Below are 16963 nucleotides of genomic sequence, written 5' to 3' on the forward strand. Positions count from 1 at the left end.
CTCTACGAGTGAGTCTGTCAGGAGGTAGCTCTCTCATCCTCTGGATGAAGCAGACTGTCTGGAATAATGCCTCTACAACCATAGGTGGTGTGGCGAGCTCGGCTCTAATAATGTCATGTGGCACTGTCTTCTTGCTGCGGAGCAAGCGTGAGATCATACATACCTGTGGTCTCTCAAGCTGTGTCCACTGGTCATCTGTCAATCCTGGTGCCCATACTGCCGCCGAGTACATCAGGGCCGGGGTGACTAAGGTGTCAAAAAGCCAGCCCTTCGTGCGGGGCTCCTGAAAGTGTGCCTGGTGGCATCTCCGCTCTAGCATGGTCAGAGCTGCATATCCTCGGGTGAGCCTGTCAGCAGCAGCCTGCCTCATAGTGAAGGGTCCTGGTAGGCTGGTGAATGTGATGCCAAGATAGACATAGGAGGTGACTACATCAACCTGTCCTCCTGCTGCTGTGAAGGTGGCAGCGCTCCTCACTGCACTGGATGTGTGAAAGATCATGACCTTGGTTTTGCCAAGGTTCACAGTCAACCCCTTGTGTGTGCTGAAATCGTCCAAGGCCTCAAGATGGCGTTGCAAGCCCTCGGGTGACTCTGAAATCAACACAATATCATCAGCATATAACATGATGTGGACCGGAGTACCTGCCAAGTCGCTCCCCTCTCCCCCTGCTCGTAGTATGTAGTCGGAGATCTCGTCGATGTAGAGCCCAAAGAGTGTCGGGGAGAGTGGGCATCCTTGCTTAACACCAATGGTGCTAGCAATGGTCTCTGAAAAGCCGCCTGGGCAACGAACTCGACCCGTCACCCTCTCGTAGAGAGTATATATGGCCCAAATCATCTCTGTCGGTACCCCAATGCTGTAAAGGCGCTGGAAGAGTCTCTCGCGTGGGACTGTGTCAAAGGCCTTGCGGAAATCCACAAAGCAGCAGTAAAGCCTCTTCTTCCGCGCCTTTGCCCCATCAATGAGGCAGCGCAGAACGAAGATGTGGTCAGTGGTGGAGAAAGCTCGTCTGAAACCTGCCTGGCCTGGAGCTCGTAAACCCTCGGTCTCTGCGTAGCAGCTAAGCTGTGCCTCAAGTACTGCTCCATATAGCTTGGCCATCGTGTGGCCAATCATGATAGTCCTGTAGTTCCCTGGGTCCAGGGTGTCGCCAGATTTGTGGATAGGCACTATGGTGTGCTGTGTCCACTCCTCTGGGAAGCCCTCCCCTATAGCCCGGTTGAAGACATGTGCAATCAACGGGGCTATAGTGGAGGCCGCATAAATGATGTGCTCACTCTGTAATCCAGTGTGGTCAGCTGATCGTCTGTGCTGCATGCGGCGTATGGCCCTCTCTACCATCTCTGCTGTAAAGAAGGAGGAGCACGTGGGGCGTGGCTCATGTGGCTGTGGGATAGGAGGCTGCCCTGGCACCTCATAGAGGCGCTCTGCATAATCATGCCATATCTGTGGATCCTCAATAGCTGTGGTCGGACGTGGCTCGCGCAGGGTGCGCCATGCCGTCGCGCTATCTATGCTCATGAATAGGCGGTATAGCTCAAGCTCCTGTGCCTCTTCGAATGCTCGCCGCTTTTGGCGTGTCAGCGTCTTCATATCTCGTTTGGCCTCTCTCTCTGTGATCTCTCCTAAGGCTCGCCGTGCACGGAGGCGTCGGTATAACTCTCTGCACTCATCATCATACCAGCGGTTCTGAGGCATAGTCCCGGGGGGGGGAGTGCGTCCTGTGTGAGTGGTGTGTGGAAAAGAGCTAATAGCTGAAGTGTGGAGAACGGAAGAGATATGTGATGTGAGAACTGAGAGTGGTGTGGATGGGTGGAGGAGGCATAGGCCATGCTCGACCTTGGCCGAGTAAAGAGAGGCTAGCTCATGTGTGAAATGGATGGTGGTGTGTGGAGTGTGTGCTGTGGAGCTATGTGGGATGGTATCTCCGGTGATGGAGAAAGAGAGGTATGTGTGGTCGGCTCCGATGGGTATGGGTGGAATGGTGAAGGATGTGATAAGGTGTATAGCCTCCCTGGGTCCCAGAATATAATCGACTGTACTCCCCCCTCCCTCTGTAACTCCATGTGGCATACAAGTCAGGCCCCCTGAGGTGGGCCACTGGGCCATCCCGTTATAAATAACGAGACGGTGCTGGGAGCCAAGTCGAAGTAGGTGTCGTCCGTAGGCTGTGACTGGAGCTCTGTCTGCTGTATCTCTCATAGTAGCCTCCTCATCTAGAGTGTGTAGTGCCTCTGGGTCCTCGTGGTCATATGTTTCACACTGCTCACTGTGCGTACGAGCATTGAAGTCTCCCATAAGGAAGACTTCACCCAGTGTGGAGTACTCCATAATCTCCTCCGTGAGGCATGCGTACGGTGACTCCTGCTCAATAGGGGCGAATCTGGAGCCTGTGGGAGCAAAGTAGCAAAGGGCAATGTAGACGATCCGGTCTCGTGAGAGCTCGAGGCGAATCCACATGTATCGGGCCTGTGGGTCCCGGGCAACAATCTGTAGTCTGCTGTGAAGCCCCTGTCTAAAGAGTATAGCCACTCCTCCTGAACCGCGAGTGGTGTGCTGGCGCATACATCCCCGATGTAGAGACTCCCACTGGAATCCATGTATCCGTGGTAACCCTCTCTCTGGGCTCTCGTGTGTCTCTGTAAGTAGAATGATGTCTCGACCTCTCATCACCTCCTCAAGTCTCTCTGGGTGTGTCCATAGGTCTCCATTGCAATTCCAAACCGTGACATGAATCTCCTCGTGTGTCCCACAGGCCGCGAGTCCCTATGCGATGGTCTTGCCATCAATGATAACCCTACCATCTCGATATACTGCCTTCTTCCCTTCTTTGCGGGCCTGGTGGACTCTAGGCATGCACGTGCGGCGGTGATCTTGTTGCATCTTTGTGAGGTCATCATCAAGATAAATCGGGGGGCCTTCTAGCCCTCTTAAGATGACCCTCTTTCGGAGGAAAGAAGTTCGAGACTCCTCGGAGGCGAATTGGAGGATGAGAGCTCTCTTCTTTGGATCTTTGCCGGCTCTCCAAACTTTGGAGAAAGGGATCTCTTCTTCCTTGTATCCCACTTTCTTGCATAAAGCTTTCCCATCGCTCTCGGGTGTAGACCCTTCTTCTTCTTTGATGCCGGTCACTCGCACATTGAGACGGCGAGCTTGTCGCATCTTCTCCTCCTCGATGGTTGTGTGTACGATGAGTACCTCATCTTTTTGGGCTTCCTCTCTTGCTACCTTCTTGATATTCTTTTTGACCACTTCGACCCATCCTTCTTTGGTGGCCTCTAATTTGTCCTCAATGCTTGCGGTGAGGGCTTTGGTGATCTCCTCCTTGAGGGCTTCTTTAGCCTCCTCTTTAATCTCTCCTTCCTCGGGGGTGAGGGATGTGATGGAAGCATGAAGGAGATCGATTTGTGCCTTCATCTCTTCTTGCTCTTTCCTCCATCTCTCCCTCTCCTTCTCGTTCTCCCGTTCCCTTCTCTCCTTCTCCTCTTTGAGGTTTTGGATTTCCGCTCTCATGTCCTCCTCCTCTTCGTTCCATAGCTTGATGAAGGTGGCTTTCTCCTCCCTCCATATCTCTCTCTCCATCCACCATTCTTTCATGTCCTTCTCCAATTGTGCAAGCCTCTTGTTCGTGAGCATGAAGGTTGTCTTCATTGTCGATTTCGGCGTCTTGATGATGGGGGAAGACATAATTGTATTCGGAGCTACCCTCTCTTCATATTGTGAAGAAGAGGGGAGAAGGGGAGTACGTGTATGTATGCGTGTATGTGTGTAGTGTGTGTGTGGGTATGTATCCGTGTGTGTGTGTGTGTGTGTGAGAGAGAGAGAGAGAGAGAGAGAGAGAGAGAGATGGCTGTGTGATCGGGAGAGAGGAGGGGCTGCGTGAGGGGGAGGCTGGGGGGGGGGGCAGTTCAGCAGCAGGCGGCAACAGCAGGCGGGGGCAATGGCGGGAGTGACGCAGCAGGGGGAGTCGGCAGCGAATGGCAGCGGCGGCAGGTGGGGCTGCAGCAGCGGCTGTGCCGCGAACTGCTACAGCTGGGGGTGGGCAGCGCGCGGACACGCAGGGGAGGCTGGGGGGGGGGGGTTCAGCAGCAGGCGGCAACAGCAGGCGGGGGCAATGGCGGGAGCGACGCAGAGAGAGAGAGAGGCGGGGGCAATGGCGGGAGCGACGCAGAGAGAGCAGCTGCTTCACTGCAGAGAGAGAGAGAGAGAGGGGGAGAGAGAGAGAGAGAGAGAGGAGCGACGCAGAGAGAGAGAGAGAGAGAGAGAGAGAGAGAGAGAGAGAGAGAGAGGCGGCACAAATAGGAGCTTCCTATTTGACAGGGCCAAAGAGCTCTAAGATAGAAGCTCCATATTAAGGACATTGAAAATACCAGGGCAAAGTCTCAAGATATGCTGCGGAATTCTGAGGTTGGAAGGATGCAGCGTGTAGCTCAAGAGGTCGCCAAGCCGAGAAACAAGTCTTGAGTGTTTTCGCTTAGCACGCAGTAAACGCGACAGAGAAAAAAATTCGGGTCCCATTTTTAGGACTCTACCCTGCCCCAACAAAAGACCAAGTTGGTGATGCCATTTGAACATGCTCCTTGGCCAACTGTTAGACGACGCGTCGCTGATCTACACCAAGAATACGCTCATGGGTGTACGCTTACTGGAGCGTGAATGGGATGCTTTATTGGCGGCAGGATAGGCCGTCTGCAGGGACCCGTTCACTTTTCGGGGCTTTTACCCTAGGCTATTTTCAGGGGATGCGACATCGTACCTCTCACTGCCTTGGTCGGCATGTATGCCAAATGTGGAGCACTTTATAAAGCACAAAAAGTGCTTGAGCAGGTTCCTATCTGGGATGTCTCTTGGAATGCATTGATTGTAAGATATGCCCAACTTGGGCAGAGCCAAGGAGTTATGTAACCCCTCAATCCGTCTAAAATTTGGCACTTAAAACCATGTTGAATTCTTCCATGCAACAGCCTTCACAAAAAGTAAGGCGGTGCCCAATTGCAGAGATTAACATAAGGAACTTGCCATCTGTTCCGCCGACCGAGCTTTAACAGATCTACCTAACAAACCCTTTTACGCCCAAGCAGAGCGTAGACTTCACACGTATGAGAAAATCCAGCCTATAGTGAAAGGTCCCTTCAACATGGAAAACTCCATGGCCAATGAGCTCATGAGTCACCCGTGTTACATTTCAACTTTTTTCACTTTCCCTTTCGAATGTGGTGGTTGCATTTTAGGATCTCTGCTTCTCATGCTTGATTGCGGGATATGCCAAGGAGCTCCCGGCCATTTTCAACAGATGCGACGTCGTGCTTGGCACTACCTTGGTCAACATGTATGTCGGTGCACTTCATAAAGCACCAGAAGTGCTTCAGGAGCTTACTATCCGAGATGTCGTCTCTTGGAATGCATTGATTGCAAGATATGCCTAACTTGGGAAGGACCGAGGAGCTTTGGGCATTTTTAGCGGATGGGAAGTGAGCGTGTCTATCCAGATGCAATCGCATACGATGTAGGCTGTTTTTATGTGATGCAAAGAGAGGGTGTCTCTCATGATGCAATGTTGTCTCAAGGAGTGCATTGATTGTAGGATATGCCCAACTTGGGCAGGGCCGAGGAGCTCTGGGCGTTTTTCAACGAATGCGAAGCGAGAATGAGCTCTTGAGCCCCCCTTGCCACATTTCAGCTTTTTTCACTTTCCCTTTCGAATGTGGTGGTTGCAGTTTTGGATCTCTGCTTCTCATGCCTGATTGCGGGATATGCCCAACTTGGGCAGGGCCAAGGAGCCCTCGACCATTTTCAGCAGATGCAACATCGTGCTTGGCACTACCTTGGTCGACATGTATGCCAAATGTGGTGCACTTAATAAATCACCAAAAGTGCTTAAGGAGCTTACTGTCCAAGATGTCATCTCTTGGAATGCACTGATTGCAAGATATGCCCAACTTGGGCAGGACCAAGGAGCTTTGGGCATTTTTCAGCAGATGCGAAGTGAGAGTGTCTATCCACATACATGTTTTGTAAGCAATGACAGATCCAAACCTTACACGAGGTTTTAGAAGAATAAAAATTCACGCTTTGTAAATACCATGTGTGTCATGGTAAGAGCGAGCGAGACCCGCCGGTAGGCGGGTCGCGCAAGCTAGTGCATTCTTATAACCCCACCTGAGGCCGCCTTTTTTGGTGCACACTTCTCCCTTTGCAGCGGTCCCTAGAGGTCTGACCAGCTTCGACATTCACAGACGTTGGGACTTCTTCAACTACAGCTTCACTCGATTTCTGGATGACTGCTCTCCTGACTTGGAGGAGGCCAGCTTTCGAGTCCACGTCCTCTTTCTTGCAGCTAAAGGCATTGAGGCCCTGGACACAGCGGTGGGTTTCTTCTTTCCGTTGTGTGGTAGGGATCTCACAAAGTGGACCCAGCACACAGTCCTTGACTGGCTCCAGATCCAGGCTACTGAGTTCTCACACCACACAGGGGACTTAGCGGTGACAGATCTAGTACAGACACTTTGGCCTCTTGCCAAGTTCAGCATGACACCTCCAGATGTAGCGGGGTGCAAGCACATTGTGGTGCATTTGTTTGCTGACACTGAGTGCCCTCCGTGTTACGTATTTGTGCATGAGGATTCTTGGACACAGGATGTAGCCCTTCGGGCTGCACGCTCGGCTTGGGCCTGGGCGAGAGAGTCACTGCTTGCGCATTTGTCTAGAGGTCGTTCGGATGCGGATTACTCCCCATCCAAACCGGCCTCAAAGATAGCGACGTTGGCTATTGTGGCAGCATCTGTTTTCTCTCACTGACTCCATGAGGATCATCTTATGGAATGTGCAGGGACTGGGAGGGCCCCAGTTTCAGCGTCAGAGGGGTCGGCTGCGTCAGGAGCAACAGAGATGCCTTGTGGGTGGTGAGATTGCATTCTTATGCTACAGGAGCACCATCTCTGTGAGAGGAGCATTCGGCGATGTGGTCAGATCTGCGTGGTGGCTATGAGATATTTTGGTCAGCTTCTTTTGGACTTGGAGGCATCCAAGGTGGGGTATGTATGACTATTGCGGATTCTTTACAGCACACCATTGTGGCAGAGGGATTATTGTGCCAGGCAAGGCTCAGTGGATCACTATGCAGGTTCAAGGTTGTCTCGTGGGCTTCCTGAACATCTATGCACCCAATGCGGCGAGTGCATGGGCTGAGTTTTGGTCTCAGATTGTTGAGTCTTTGCCACAGACAGAGCAATGGTGCATAGGGGGTGACTTCAACATGTTGGAGGAACCCTCTGAAAGGATTGGTGGTAGCCATACTACTGTGCATGGAGTTAAGCTGGCAGCTTGGGAGAGGTTTCGTATGACACAGCGGGTTTCAGATGTGTGGCAGTATGCCAGCTTTGTGAGGCCCTCAGACAGCCTGGACTTCTCTTGTTCAGACCGCAGAGTGGGAAGCGTGAATCTATCTCGGATAGATCGCTTCTACACTAGTGACCACTTCTGTGACTTGGGTGGGACAGTTGGCATCCTGGCAGGGACCTCCTTTTCCGACCATGCTCCAGTGATCCTTACAGTGACTGATAGGCAAAGGAGGGGGAGCACGATGCTTCGCATCCCAGAGAAGGTCCTGCTGGACTCGGCGCTTAGAGAGCGAGTGTAGGCTCTTTGGACAGAGCTTAGACATGCAGGAATCTCCTGCTGACAGAGTGGCCTCAGGACTTACTCAGCTTAGTCGAGTCTTTCTTCAGGAGTCTTCGACTCGCCTGGCTGCAGCGAGAGAGGAAGACCAGCATCTCGGACAGGGCGTTGCTTCCTTGCAGAGGATGCAGGAGCAACATCCAGACAGTCCTTGGTTGGAGGAGTAGTTACAGCAGGCTCCTCAGCACTAAGGAGAGGCGCCATGAGTTTGCTTTCCATCGAGAGGCATCTCAGTGGACTCGGGTGGGTGACAAAGTGACAGGCGCTTTGTTTGAGGCAGTGGGACCTCGAGGCATATGCATGCCAAGGTCAGTGATTGAGGAGGCCCGACGGGTCAGTTGCTTCAGAGCCACAGAGGACATGCGTGCAGTTGCTTCTGACTTTATCGTGATTTACTGTCTGCAGAGCCCTAGTCAGAGCGTCAGGATGCATGCAGAGAGCAGGTGTGGGCACAGATGCCTTGTCTTGTGACTGAGGAGATGCGCTAGAGGCTTGAGCTGCCTCTACACCTAGAGGAGTTGCACACGGCTCTTAGTGCACTCCCCCATGGTAGCTGTCCAGGTGAGGATGGCTTGACTCCCAGCTTTTTCTTGGAGTACTGGGACTTGCTTGGCTCAGATCTTTGTAGTGCTTTTCAATACATCCTGCACATAGGTGAGATGCTTGTCAGCATGAGTGAGGGCTTGATCTACCTCATTCCCAAGGAGGGTGGCTCCTTGGATGAAATTCGACAGTGGTGCCCCATCACCATCCTCAACTCAGCCTACAAAATTCTTGCCAAGGCTTTGAGTTTGAGGATTCAGCCACTTCTAGAGAGCCTTATACATGGGACTAAGACAGGTTTTGTCAAGGAGCATATTATCCTTGACAACATCTTTACTTTTTGGGAGGCTTCTGCCCTCGCGCGGCTCCGTGGTGAGGATCTGGTGATTCTTCTTCTCGATTTTGAGAAGGCCTACGACAGAGTTGACTAGGATTTTTTGGACGGCACTCTACGCAGGATGGGCTTCTCAGATGCTTGGATTAGAGGGGTGTCAGCTTTGACAGACGGGCACACAGTCAGGTGCTTTTGTCAGGAGGTAGAGGTGATCGCTTCATGCTCACACGTTCTGTCAGACAGGGCTGCCCTCTTGCCCCCTTCCTCTTTCTGTTCTATGCTTAGGCGATGAGCAGGTTTTTGGTTTCACGGCAGGTTGGCTTACGTGGCTTAGTGCTCCCTATTCGGCGAGATGAGCTACTGGACGCTGAGTTTGCAAACGACTCAGCCTTGTACTTGGATGGCTAGGAGGCCAACCTATACAAGTGTGAGCAGGCTCTTGAGACTTTCTGTTGTGCATCTGGCGCACTGATCAACTGGAGAAAGACAGTGGCTTTCTCGGTTGGTAGTGCTCCTACGCCCGATTGGATGCCAGGTGAGGGTTTTAGGTGGATTCCCCCAGGGACTGCAGTTCGGTACTTGGGTTGTTAGGTTGGTTTGGACTTGTCTTCCGATCAGCAGATTGTTCCCCTCCTCCTGTCTATCAGGAAAAAGTTGTGACATTGGAGCTCCGCATGACTTTCTTTGGCAGGCAGAGTTGTAGTAGCCAACCAGGTGTTGTTGGCTACTATGTGGTACATCTCTTCTTGTTGGATCTTCTCGAGTTCTTGTATCAATCAGGTAGAGAGGCTGATGAGGAACTTCCTTTGGTCAGGGCGTGACACTCAGATTGCCCGGGCCAAAGTGGCATGGCAGGTCATCACTCTTCCTTGTTCTCAAGGAGGATTGGGGATCATAGATCCAGCACAGCAGAGCAGATCCCTTCTTGGGAAGTTCATCGTCAGAGGACTTCTTCCAAGTGAGGAGCCCTGGAAGGAGTTGTTGCTTCAGCGGCTTATTCCTAGGGTGCCTCAGGCTGGAGGCCCCTGGCGACCCTCGACTCGATGGATTTTCACAGAGATGTGTAGAGTTGGCTTGAGCAGGAGATTGGAGGATGGCTTCACTGTGAGTGTGCTCCGATCTTGGGAGCAACTGCAACGAGGCCTGGAGCAGCGTCAGCCTACTTGCACAGAGGAGCGCCTGAGACAGCCCCTTGTTTGTAATTCCATGGTTAGCATTCAGAGAGGCCATTTGGTTGGTAGTTGGCCTCATGTTTCCTGGGGTCCCATGGCAGAGGGTCCAACACGCTCTTTAGGTGACTGGCTACAGTTTTCAAGCTTGTCAAAGCAGCTTCATGGCATTCAGCTACAGGGCATGAGAGTGTGCAGAGCATGTGTCAAGACAGCTGAGTGGCTCACACCTCTCGAGTCAGCAGCGCCCAAATGGATGGGAGCCTTCACGCGACTGGAGGTTCTCATCTCAGTTCGGGCTTGCTCAGAGACTATACCCTCCCTGTGTTTCGAGCTACAGGGTGGGGGACGCCTACACCGAGTTCCAATAGAGACCCTGCAGGTGGCAGAGTGCCGTCTTCAGAGGATTCGTGTGGTGGGCATATGTGGGAGGACTTGTGTCATAGATCCCGACCCAGCAGCTCTTGAGACTAGCCACTGGAGACTGTGGGCTTAGGAGAGCTGTCCTCTGGCACGAGTACAGTGGGATCCTGGAGAGTGGCTTTGGAGGGATCCTTTCTCCGTTGCAGACCATCTAGGTGTCCCTTTCTTCCAGTACACTGTTCGATTGGGACGTCACATACTGGCAGCGCAGAGAGAGGCTCGTCCTGCTGCATCACCTCATTGGCAGGAGAAGGGTCTCACAGCTGAGTTCTTGGTAGCTTTTTTAGAGAGGTTATGGGACTCCAGACAGCCGAGACAAGTCACTTTGTTCCAGTGGCTGGTTGCACACAGAGCTACAGTAGTAGGGAGCTGGCTTGTACATTGTGGTCTCTCAGCTGCATGGTGCAGCTTGTGGAGAATTAGTGTCATTGTCTTTGGGACTGTCCTTTGGCACAGCAGGTGTGGCTTCGTGTCCCTCGGCTGATGCCAGCTCTTTCCACAGCTCCGCAATACACCTGGGGGGCAGCTGCTTGGTCCACTCTCACGGGCACGTCACTTCAGTTTGAGCTATCTTCCACCAGCACGATGATAGTGATGCAGGGGGGTCGACCTACACTCCAGCCTGCCCTACAGAGCTTACTCCACAGGAGTGGTGCAGTGAGAGAGAGGAGTGTTGGGAGCTTATCAGTGGCCCGACACTCTGGTTCATTTGGCGGGCCCGCTGCTTCCGCATCTTCGAGCCTCGCCTAGTACCACCAGCAGAGACTGTTCGCGATCTTTGGCTAGAGCTGATCCATACTCTCAGACGACAGTTCGAGAGACTCGAGGGCAGTTCCGACCGCATGCGGGATCGCAGAGAGGCTTTCCTTCGACTCTGGCGTCCTGGGCCTTTTATCGCCATGGTCCAGGGAGTTCTCAGATGGAATTACCGTCCACCTGTGTGGCTCTTCCCTCCTCCCATCTCTTGATTTAGCCTCATTGTATATATGTTGTTTTTTCATTGGGAGAGTCTCCCCATCATGTTTGTTGTAGCCCTCTCTTGCAGAGGTGGTTGTAGCCCTATGGGCAGTTTTCATTAACTAATAGAAGGATCTTCTTCTCGGAAAAAAAAAAAAGGAACTCGATTGGCACAAGCTTCTCTTGCCAAGGGAGATTGTCCCTCCTCAAGACATAGTTGGGATATCCGATTGGCTGGAATGTCTATGCGGCACAAACGTTAGACTGGGTGCTCCAAAGATTGAAATTAAAGCTAAGCTATTGAAAATTGTCAACTTGGCCATTGTATGTACGTCTCAGAATTGTCCAATGCATTATGATGGCCTATGTACAATTCTACTTGCTGCTTTTAACCTGGCCTCGACGATGCCTTGGGTCTCCTATGTCTTTACATATTGGAGCATTTTTGGTGCACATCCACCCATAAGAAAGGGTTGCGGTTTTTATCTATGGATAAGTTATGCACACCTAAGCGATTGGGAGGACTTAATATTTTGGATTTACATCGACATGTTCTCGCCGGGAAAGCCATGCTCCTACTTGTTTTGGTGGAGCAGCAACAGCCCTGGACGCTTATGGTTTCGCATTTATGAGGCGGTCTTGTCACGTCTTCCTTTGGTCACTGACACCCTTCATATTGGGATGTCATCTTTGGGCAGATTGAGGGTTTTATTCTGGGATGTCCCTTCACTTCGTCTCTTGTGGCTGATTGGAAGGCACTTTACCTAGCATCGTCACCAGTCCTCTCAAGGTAACTCCTTGCGGTTGGAGAGCATTCACCTTGCACTTTACCTAGCATCGTCACCAGTCCTCTCAAGGTAACTCCCTGCGGTTGGAGAGCATTCACTGGAGCACAGCATTCTATCTCACTTTGGTTCAACGCTCTCTTCGACAAGCATACTTTCATTCACAAAAAGGGGTGTGTCAGGTAGGTAGGTGGTGGATGACTCAAGGCAGGTTCTCTCCTTTCCCGCTGCTGCTATTCGATATGAGTTGGGACCTCATTATCGCCATTTGTGGCAACAAATTAGGTAGTTGCTTGTTAGTCTTTCCCCAGTGCCTCCATTGCTTGCAGATTCTTGGCTTTCGGATTGGAATCTCGCCCATACTAGGTTGGGGTTGGCTGGCTCGGTTTATACTTTGCTATAGTCTGATGCATGGATTGTGTCTCGTGGAAATCAAATGTGGTCACTCTCCAAGTCTCAGTTATGGTGGCAAAGAACGTTTTCTCGCATTTGGAAGAATCATCTCCCTCTCAAAGAGCGCATTTTCTTATGGAGATACGGTGGGTGCTCTACCTGTTGGTGCCATGTTGCATGTGCAGCACATCGCCTCCACTCGGTGTGTCCGCTGTCGTGTGGCTGACGAGATAGTGATGCATCTACTTTGGGATTGCCGCTGCTCCAGGACTTTCATCAGGCAGGTGTCCTCTTCCCTGCACCTTGAGTTTCCCTGTGGCATCTTTCATAGACGGTTCTTCATTTTTAGAGTGCTCCAGTAGCCACAAGCTTCGTATGAGGTTTTCTTCAGTTGGGTCAAATTTTGGGTTATGTGGACCATATGGCATCAACGTAACTCCCAGATGTTTCATCGCATGGAAATTGGCCCTTTCCCTTACTTCAAGTTTTCGCTTGGACCTGCACGTCACTTTGCCCATGATGCGGGAGACATCTCTCTTGAAACTTATAGGATTTACTTTGATTGTTTCTAGTTTTCGGAGCACCATGGTGCTTCATCTTTTGTATCTCTTATTTGTAGTGGATTTTCGTCGATTTGAGGTTTCCCACTTGTAAATTCAATCAAGATTTACGAAAAAAAAGTGTGTTTCCCATTAAAGAAGCTTGTAGGAAAGACATGTCATGTTGAATTTTTTTTCTATTGAATTATCATGTTTTCCATTCTCATATTTTATGTCAGACATAGGTTGTGAGTACAACACAGAGTGTAATTGGCCAAGAGGATAGCACAAAACTAAAAGGAGATGAAGAGGGATTGAGGATCATAGAACTGATCAAAATGGAGGTGCAAAGACAGCTTCATTTGATCATGGAGAGAGAAAACCAAGATGCAGCTAAAACAGAAGAAAGCTATAATAAATCATTGAAGAAGCTTTCACGCACTGTGAGTAGGAACCTCTTGGAGGAAATGCTCAATTCTTGCAGTCGTTGGAGGTGCAAAGAGAGAGATAATCTACTCTACTTCAAGTGTGAGGAAGGTCTCGAAGCTTGGTTGAAGGTAGATGCGTGGTGCACTTGATAAATGTGAAGTAGTAATGTGTGTGTGTGTGTGTGTGTGTGTGTGTGTGTGTGTGTGTGTGTGTGTGTGTGTGTGTGTGTGCACACGCGCGCACGTGTGTGTGTTTGCTCGTGCTTTGAATCTGCGTGTGAAATGAGCACAAAATGATGAATTTTATATTGAATCAGGAGCAAGATCAGTGTAAGTCTGCAGTAGAAGTTGAAGTCTTAGAGGAGATTGTAAAAGGAGTTTCCAAACGTGTGCATGCAATGCTACACAAAAGTGGAGTCCTTGCTGACAATGGTTGATCTACAAAGCTTGTTAGGATGTTTGGTTAAAATGCCAGAACATGTGCCTAAGTAAAGTGAGTGCACCAAAGCCCATTCAAGTTGTTGTTTGTAAATGTCACTCCACAGAAAGTGAAGGCATCAGAGTGAGTTCAACTTTTTTGCACTTTAAAATGCCAAGGATTTTTCCCAATTCACTACCCCCAGGACATTTTGAGCGAGAGCGAAGATTCGGATCAATTTGGCTCGACATGCACGACGCCTGGTCAGACTACTGACCATGGAGGAGATTGATGAGATCCGCCAGCGATCGATGCTGGATCTCTTGTGATCTAGCTATCCCAGCTAGCTGTTTAGCTGCTTAGTTCACACCTAGCACTTTAGGATTCCATAGTATTTTATTTTGTCATTCCGTCATTTTGTCATCTTGTTACTCTTGTTACTCTGACTTTGTATCAGATCCACCACATTGTAACTTTCTGGTCTCATAGGTCACTTTGGCCTTTTGAAGACGTTAATGTAACATTTCATTTCATTCTCTCTCTCTCTCTCTCTCTCTCTCTCTCTCTCTCTCTCTCTCTCTCTCTCTCTCTCTCTCTCTCTCTCTCTCTCTCTCTCGTCGGGATCTCTTCCAAGTGAGGTTATGGGCATGGAAAGGGTTGTGGAGTACATGATAAAGATGCGTCAAAACCCCTCACATCGACTTCCTACAATTGCATGGGAAGCAAGCAAAAAAGTTCAAAAGACGCATAAAAGCAAGATCTTGAGCACGGGATGGATGCAAGACATAAAGAAGTGGTTTGGGAGATGGGATGCATTACACTTGCTACATGATGCTTCAATTGACTCTCAAGTGAATGAAGCTTTTCTACAACGCCAATGTATTATGGCTTGGGAGAAATCCGGTGGGTCACGCTTCATACATTACACCACCTATATTGCCCTCAACTACAAAACCATGTTCTTCGCTGAGAGAGGAAACCGTACTCACACTTACATGCTTGAGCCTATTCCCTTGTCCGCGATACACACTATCGCAGCAATTCGGCTTAGCTCCCATTTCCTTCGATGCGAGATAGGGCGTTGGGGCAATGGAGAAGAGTCAAATCGATTGTGCACATGATGCTCACCGGAAGTTCGAGAGTCTGAGTACCACACACTACTAGAGTGCTCAGCTTTTGATCACATCCGAACTTGCTTCTCTCACATTTTCAGCCATAACTTAGACCTACACACTTTCCTCTCCCAGCCAAAGTGTGGGCTCTGCATTGCGACTCTCATCACTACAATTTTGGAGCATCGAGAGTCACTCATCAGCCATACACATACTACATCACATGTAACTTTGGTCCCATAGGTCATATTTGACCTCCGAGGACGATAATAAAATCTATCTATCTATCTCTGAAGACATGCTACGTTGAGACCTTAAAAACTTCTTCTTCTACTACTCTCTCTCTCTCTCTCTCTGGAGATATGCTACGCTGAGGTTCCCTGCACGCTGCCCCCTGCAGCCCCGACTCTTGCGCGCTGCAGTCCCCCTTGCTCGCGCCCTGTCTTGCCCGCCAAACAGCCCCGCCCCTGCACGCAACAACCCCCTGCTCCGTGCTGTTGCACCCCTTCGCGAAGCTGCTCCCTGCATAAAAGCTGGACAGCAGCAGCTGGTGGTCACTAACGCAGGCGAAAGCAATGCCGACGGAGACATCATACGCGTAGACCTCGGCAAGAGAGCACGAGCGGCATCAGCATACGTGTAGGCAGCAACAACATTCACACAGGTAGCAAGGATCGCCACATTTGTGGCTCGGGTTCGATGGATCTGCCTACAGAAGGGGAAGGGCCGGGTGTAGATAGCTACACCACCCCAAAAAAAACAACAGCTACATTTAAACGGAGAAAAAGAGATACTGTATATCACCAGGATCCTTACGAGTTGGGAAAACCTCCAGGATACATGATGAGCTAATGATGGAGAAGGTCCAGGTGATGCTCAAATCAGAGCTAAACTATATGAGGGATGACACAAGGAAGGAAATGCACGCGAGCGCTGAGAGCTACAGGAACTCCATGTATGGAGACATGATGAGAGAACTAAGAAGAGAGATCCGGGGGATACAGAATGAGGAAATTCAGATCTTGAAAACGGAATTACAAAACCTAATCAAGGCCGAAGTAAATGTAACAGAATGCGTTATGCAAAAGAAACTCGATGAGGCAGTAGCAAGTTTTGAAGCATGGAGAACAACTATGGAAAAGCACATGGGGGAAAAAGATGCAATAATCGAGGAGCTAAAAGGAGAACTGGCGGCTTGCAAATCTGCAACTAATGAGAAGGGAGACGACCAACCTTCGGTGCTGAAGGAGCTCAAGGACATGAAGGATCAGATGAAAGCTCTACGGGAAGGAGATGAACAGAAATCGAAAACGGCATCTTCATGGGCGGAACGTCTTTTTAAGACACAAGAAAAGGTTGATGAAGCAGAGAAATGGATTGAGGATGCGAAGAAAGGGAAGGCCCAGATGCCCGAGACCACACCTACCTCCACCATTATTAATATGACCATTGAGGAAGAGCAGAAAAGGAAGAATTGGGCTCTGCATGTGCGGGTCACAGGAGTCAAAGACAAAGAGAATGTAGATGAAGAAGTGAAGGAACTGCTACAGCGCATGGGCATCACAGAGCCTACTCACACAAGTGGATGGAGAGTGGGCAAGAAAGGAATCGATGAGAAGGGAAACATAAAGGATAGGGCACTTATTCTCCGCTTCCCGAATATAGAAATAAGAATTTCTAAAGAAAAGACCAACTCTTAAGAAAACCGGTATTTTCCTAGGAGATGACCTTACATTGGCACAAGTGGCACACATGCAAGAGTTGATGCCAAAGATCAGAGCAGCAAGAGAAAAGGGGAAAATCGCCTTTTATAGAGGAGGGAAAGTAGTGGTTCTGGAAAAGTGCTCATCATGACGGTGCGAGACCTATGGGGCGACGCTCCGGATAGCAGCGTGGAATTGTAATGGATCATATAAGCTAGATGTAGGTGCCTTTGAAGACAGTTTTAGGGACAGAGACATAGTTTTCTACTCAGAGACACACCAGATACCGGGACAGCTCATGCCACATGTGAAGGGTTATTTATAGGAAACAGCTGGTCGACCAGACAAGAGATCTCTACGGGGTAGCCGGGGTTCAGGAGGAGTAGCAGTCTTATTTAAAGAGGAGCTGAAACCACTACTACAGATTATCAGGAAAGATGAGCAAGCAAGGTATATGTGGGTGAGAATGAGAGCCGAGACA

General features: G+C 50.2%; 1 protein-coding gene across 18 annotated transcripts in view; it reads left to right on the forward strand.

The window, feature by feature from the left end:
- LOC147430687 (uncharacterized) overlaps positions 1-16963 on the forward strand; it is a 198764-nt gene that overhangs the window by 166024 nt on the left and 15777 nt on the right. For 9 of the 18 annotated variants that reach the window (XM_086493279.1, XM_086493280.1, XM_086493289.1 and 6 more), the window contains one exon: positions 13067-13378. The exons of 4 other annotated variants lie outside the window; for them this stretch is intronic. In XM_086493279.1, coding sequence (XP_086349405.1) covers positions 13067-13378 — 312 coding nt within the window. Of the gene's footprint in view, positions 1-13060; positions 13379-13566; positions 14204-16963 lie in introns of those variants that run through there. 5 more of the 18 variants (XR_015185642.1, XR_015185641.1, XR_015185643.1 and 2 more) reach the window with 3 other exon arrangements.

Source organism: Adiantum capillus-veneris, chromosome 21 (assembly GCF_014529385.1).
Source record: "Adiantum capillus-veneris isolate H3 chromosome 21, ASM1452938v2, whole genome shotgun sequence".
Classification (NCBI taxonomy): Eukaryota; Viridiplantae; Streptophyta; class Polypodiopsida; order Polypodiales; family Pteridaceae; genus Adiantum; species Adiantum capillus-veneris.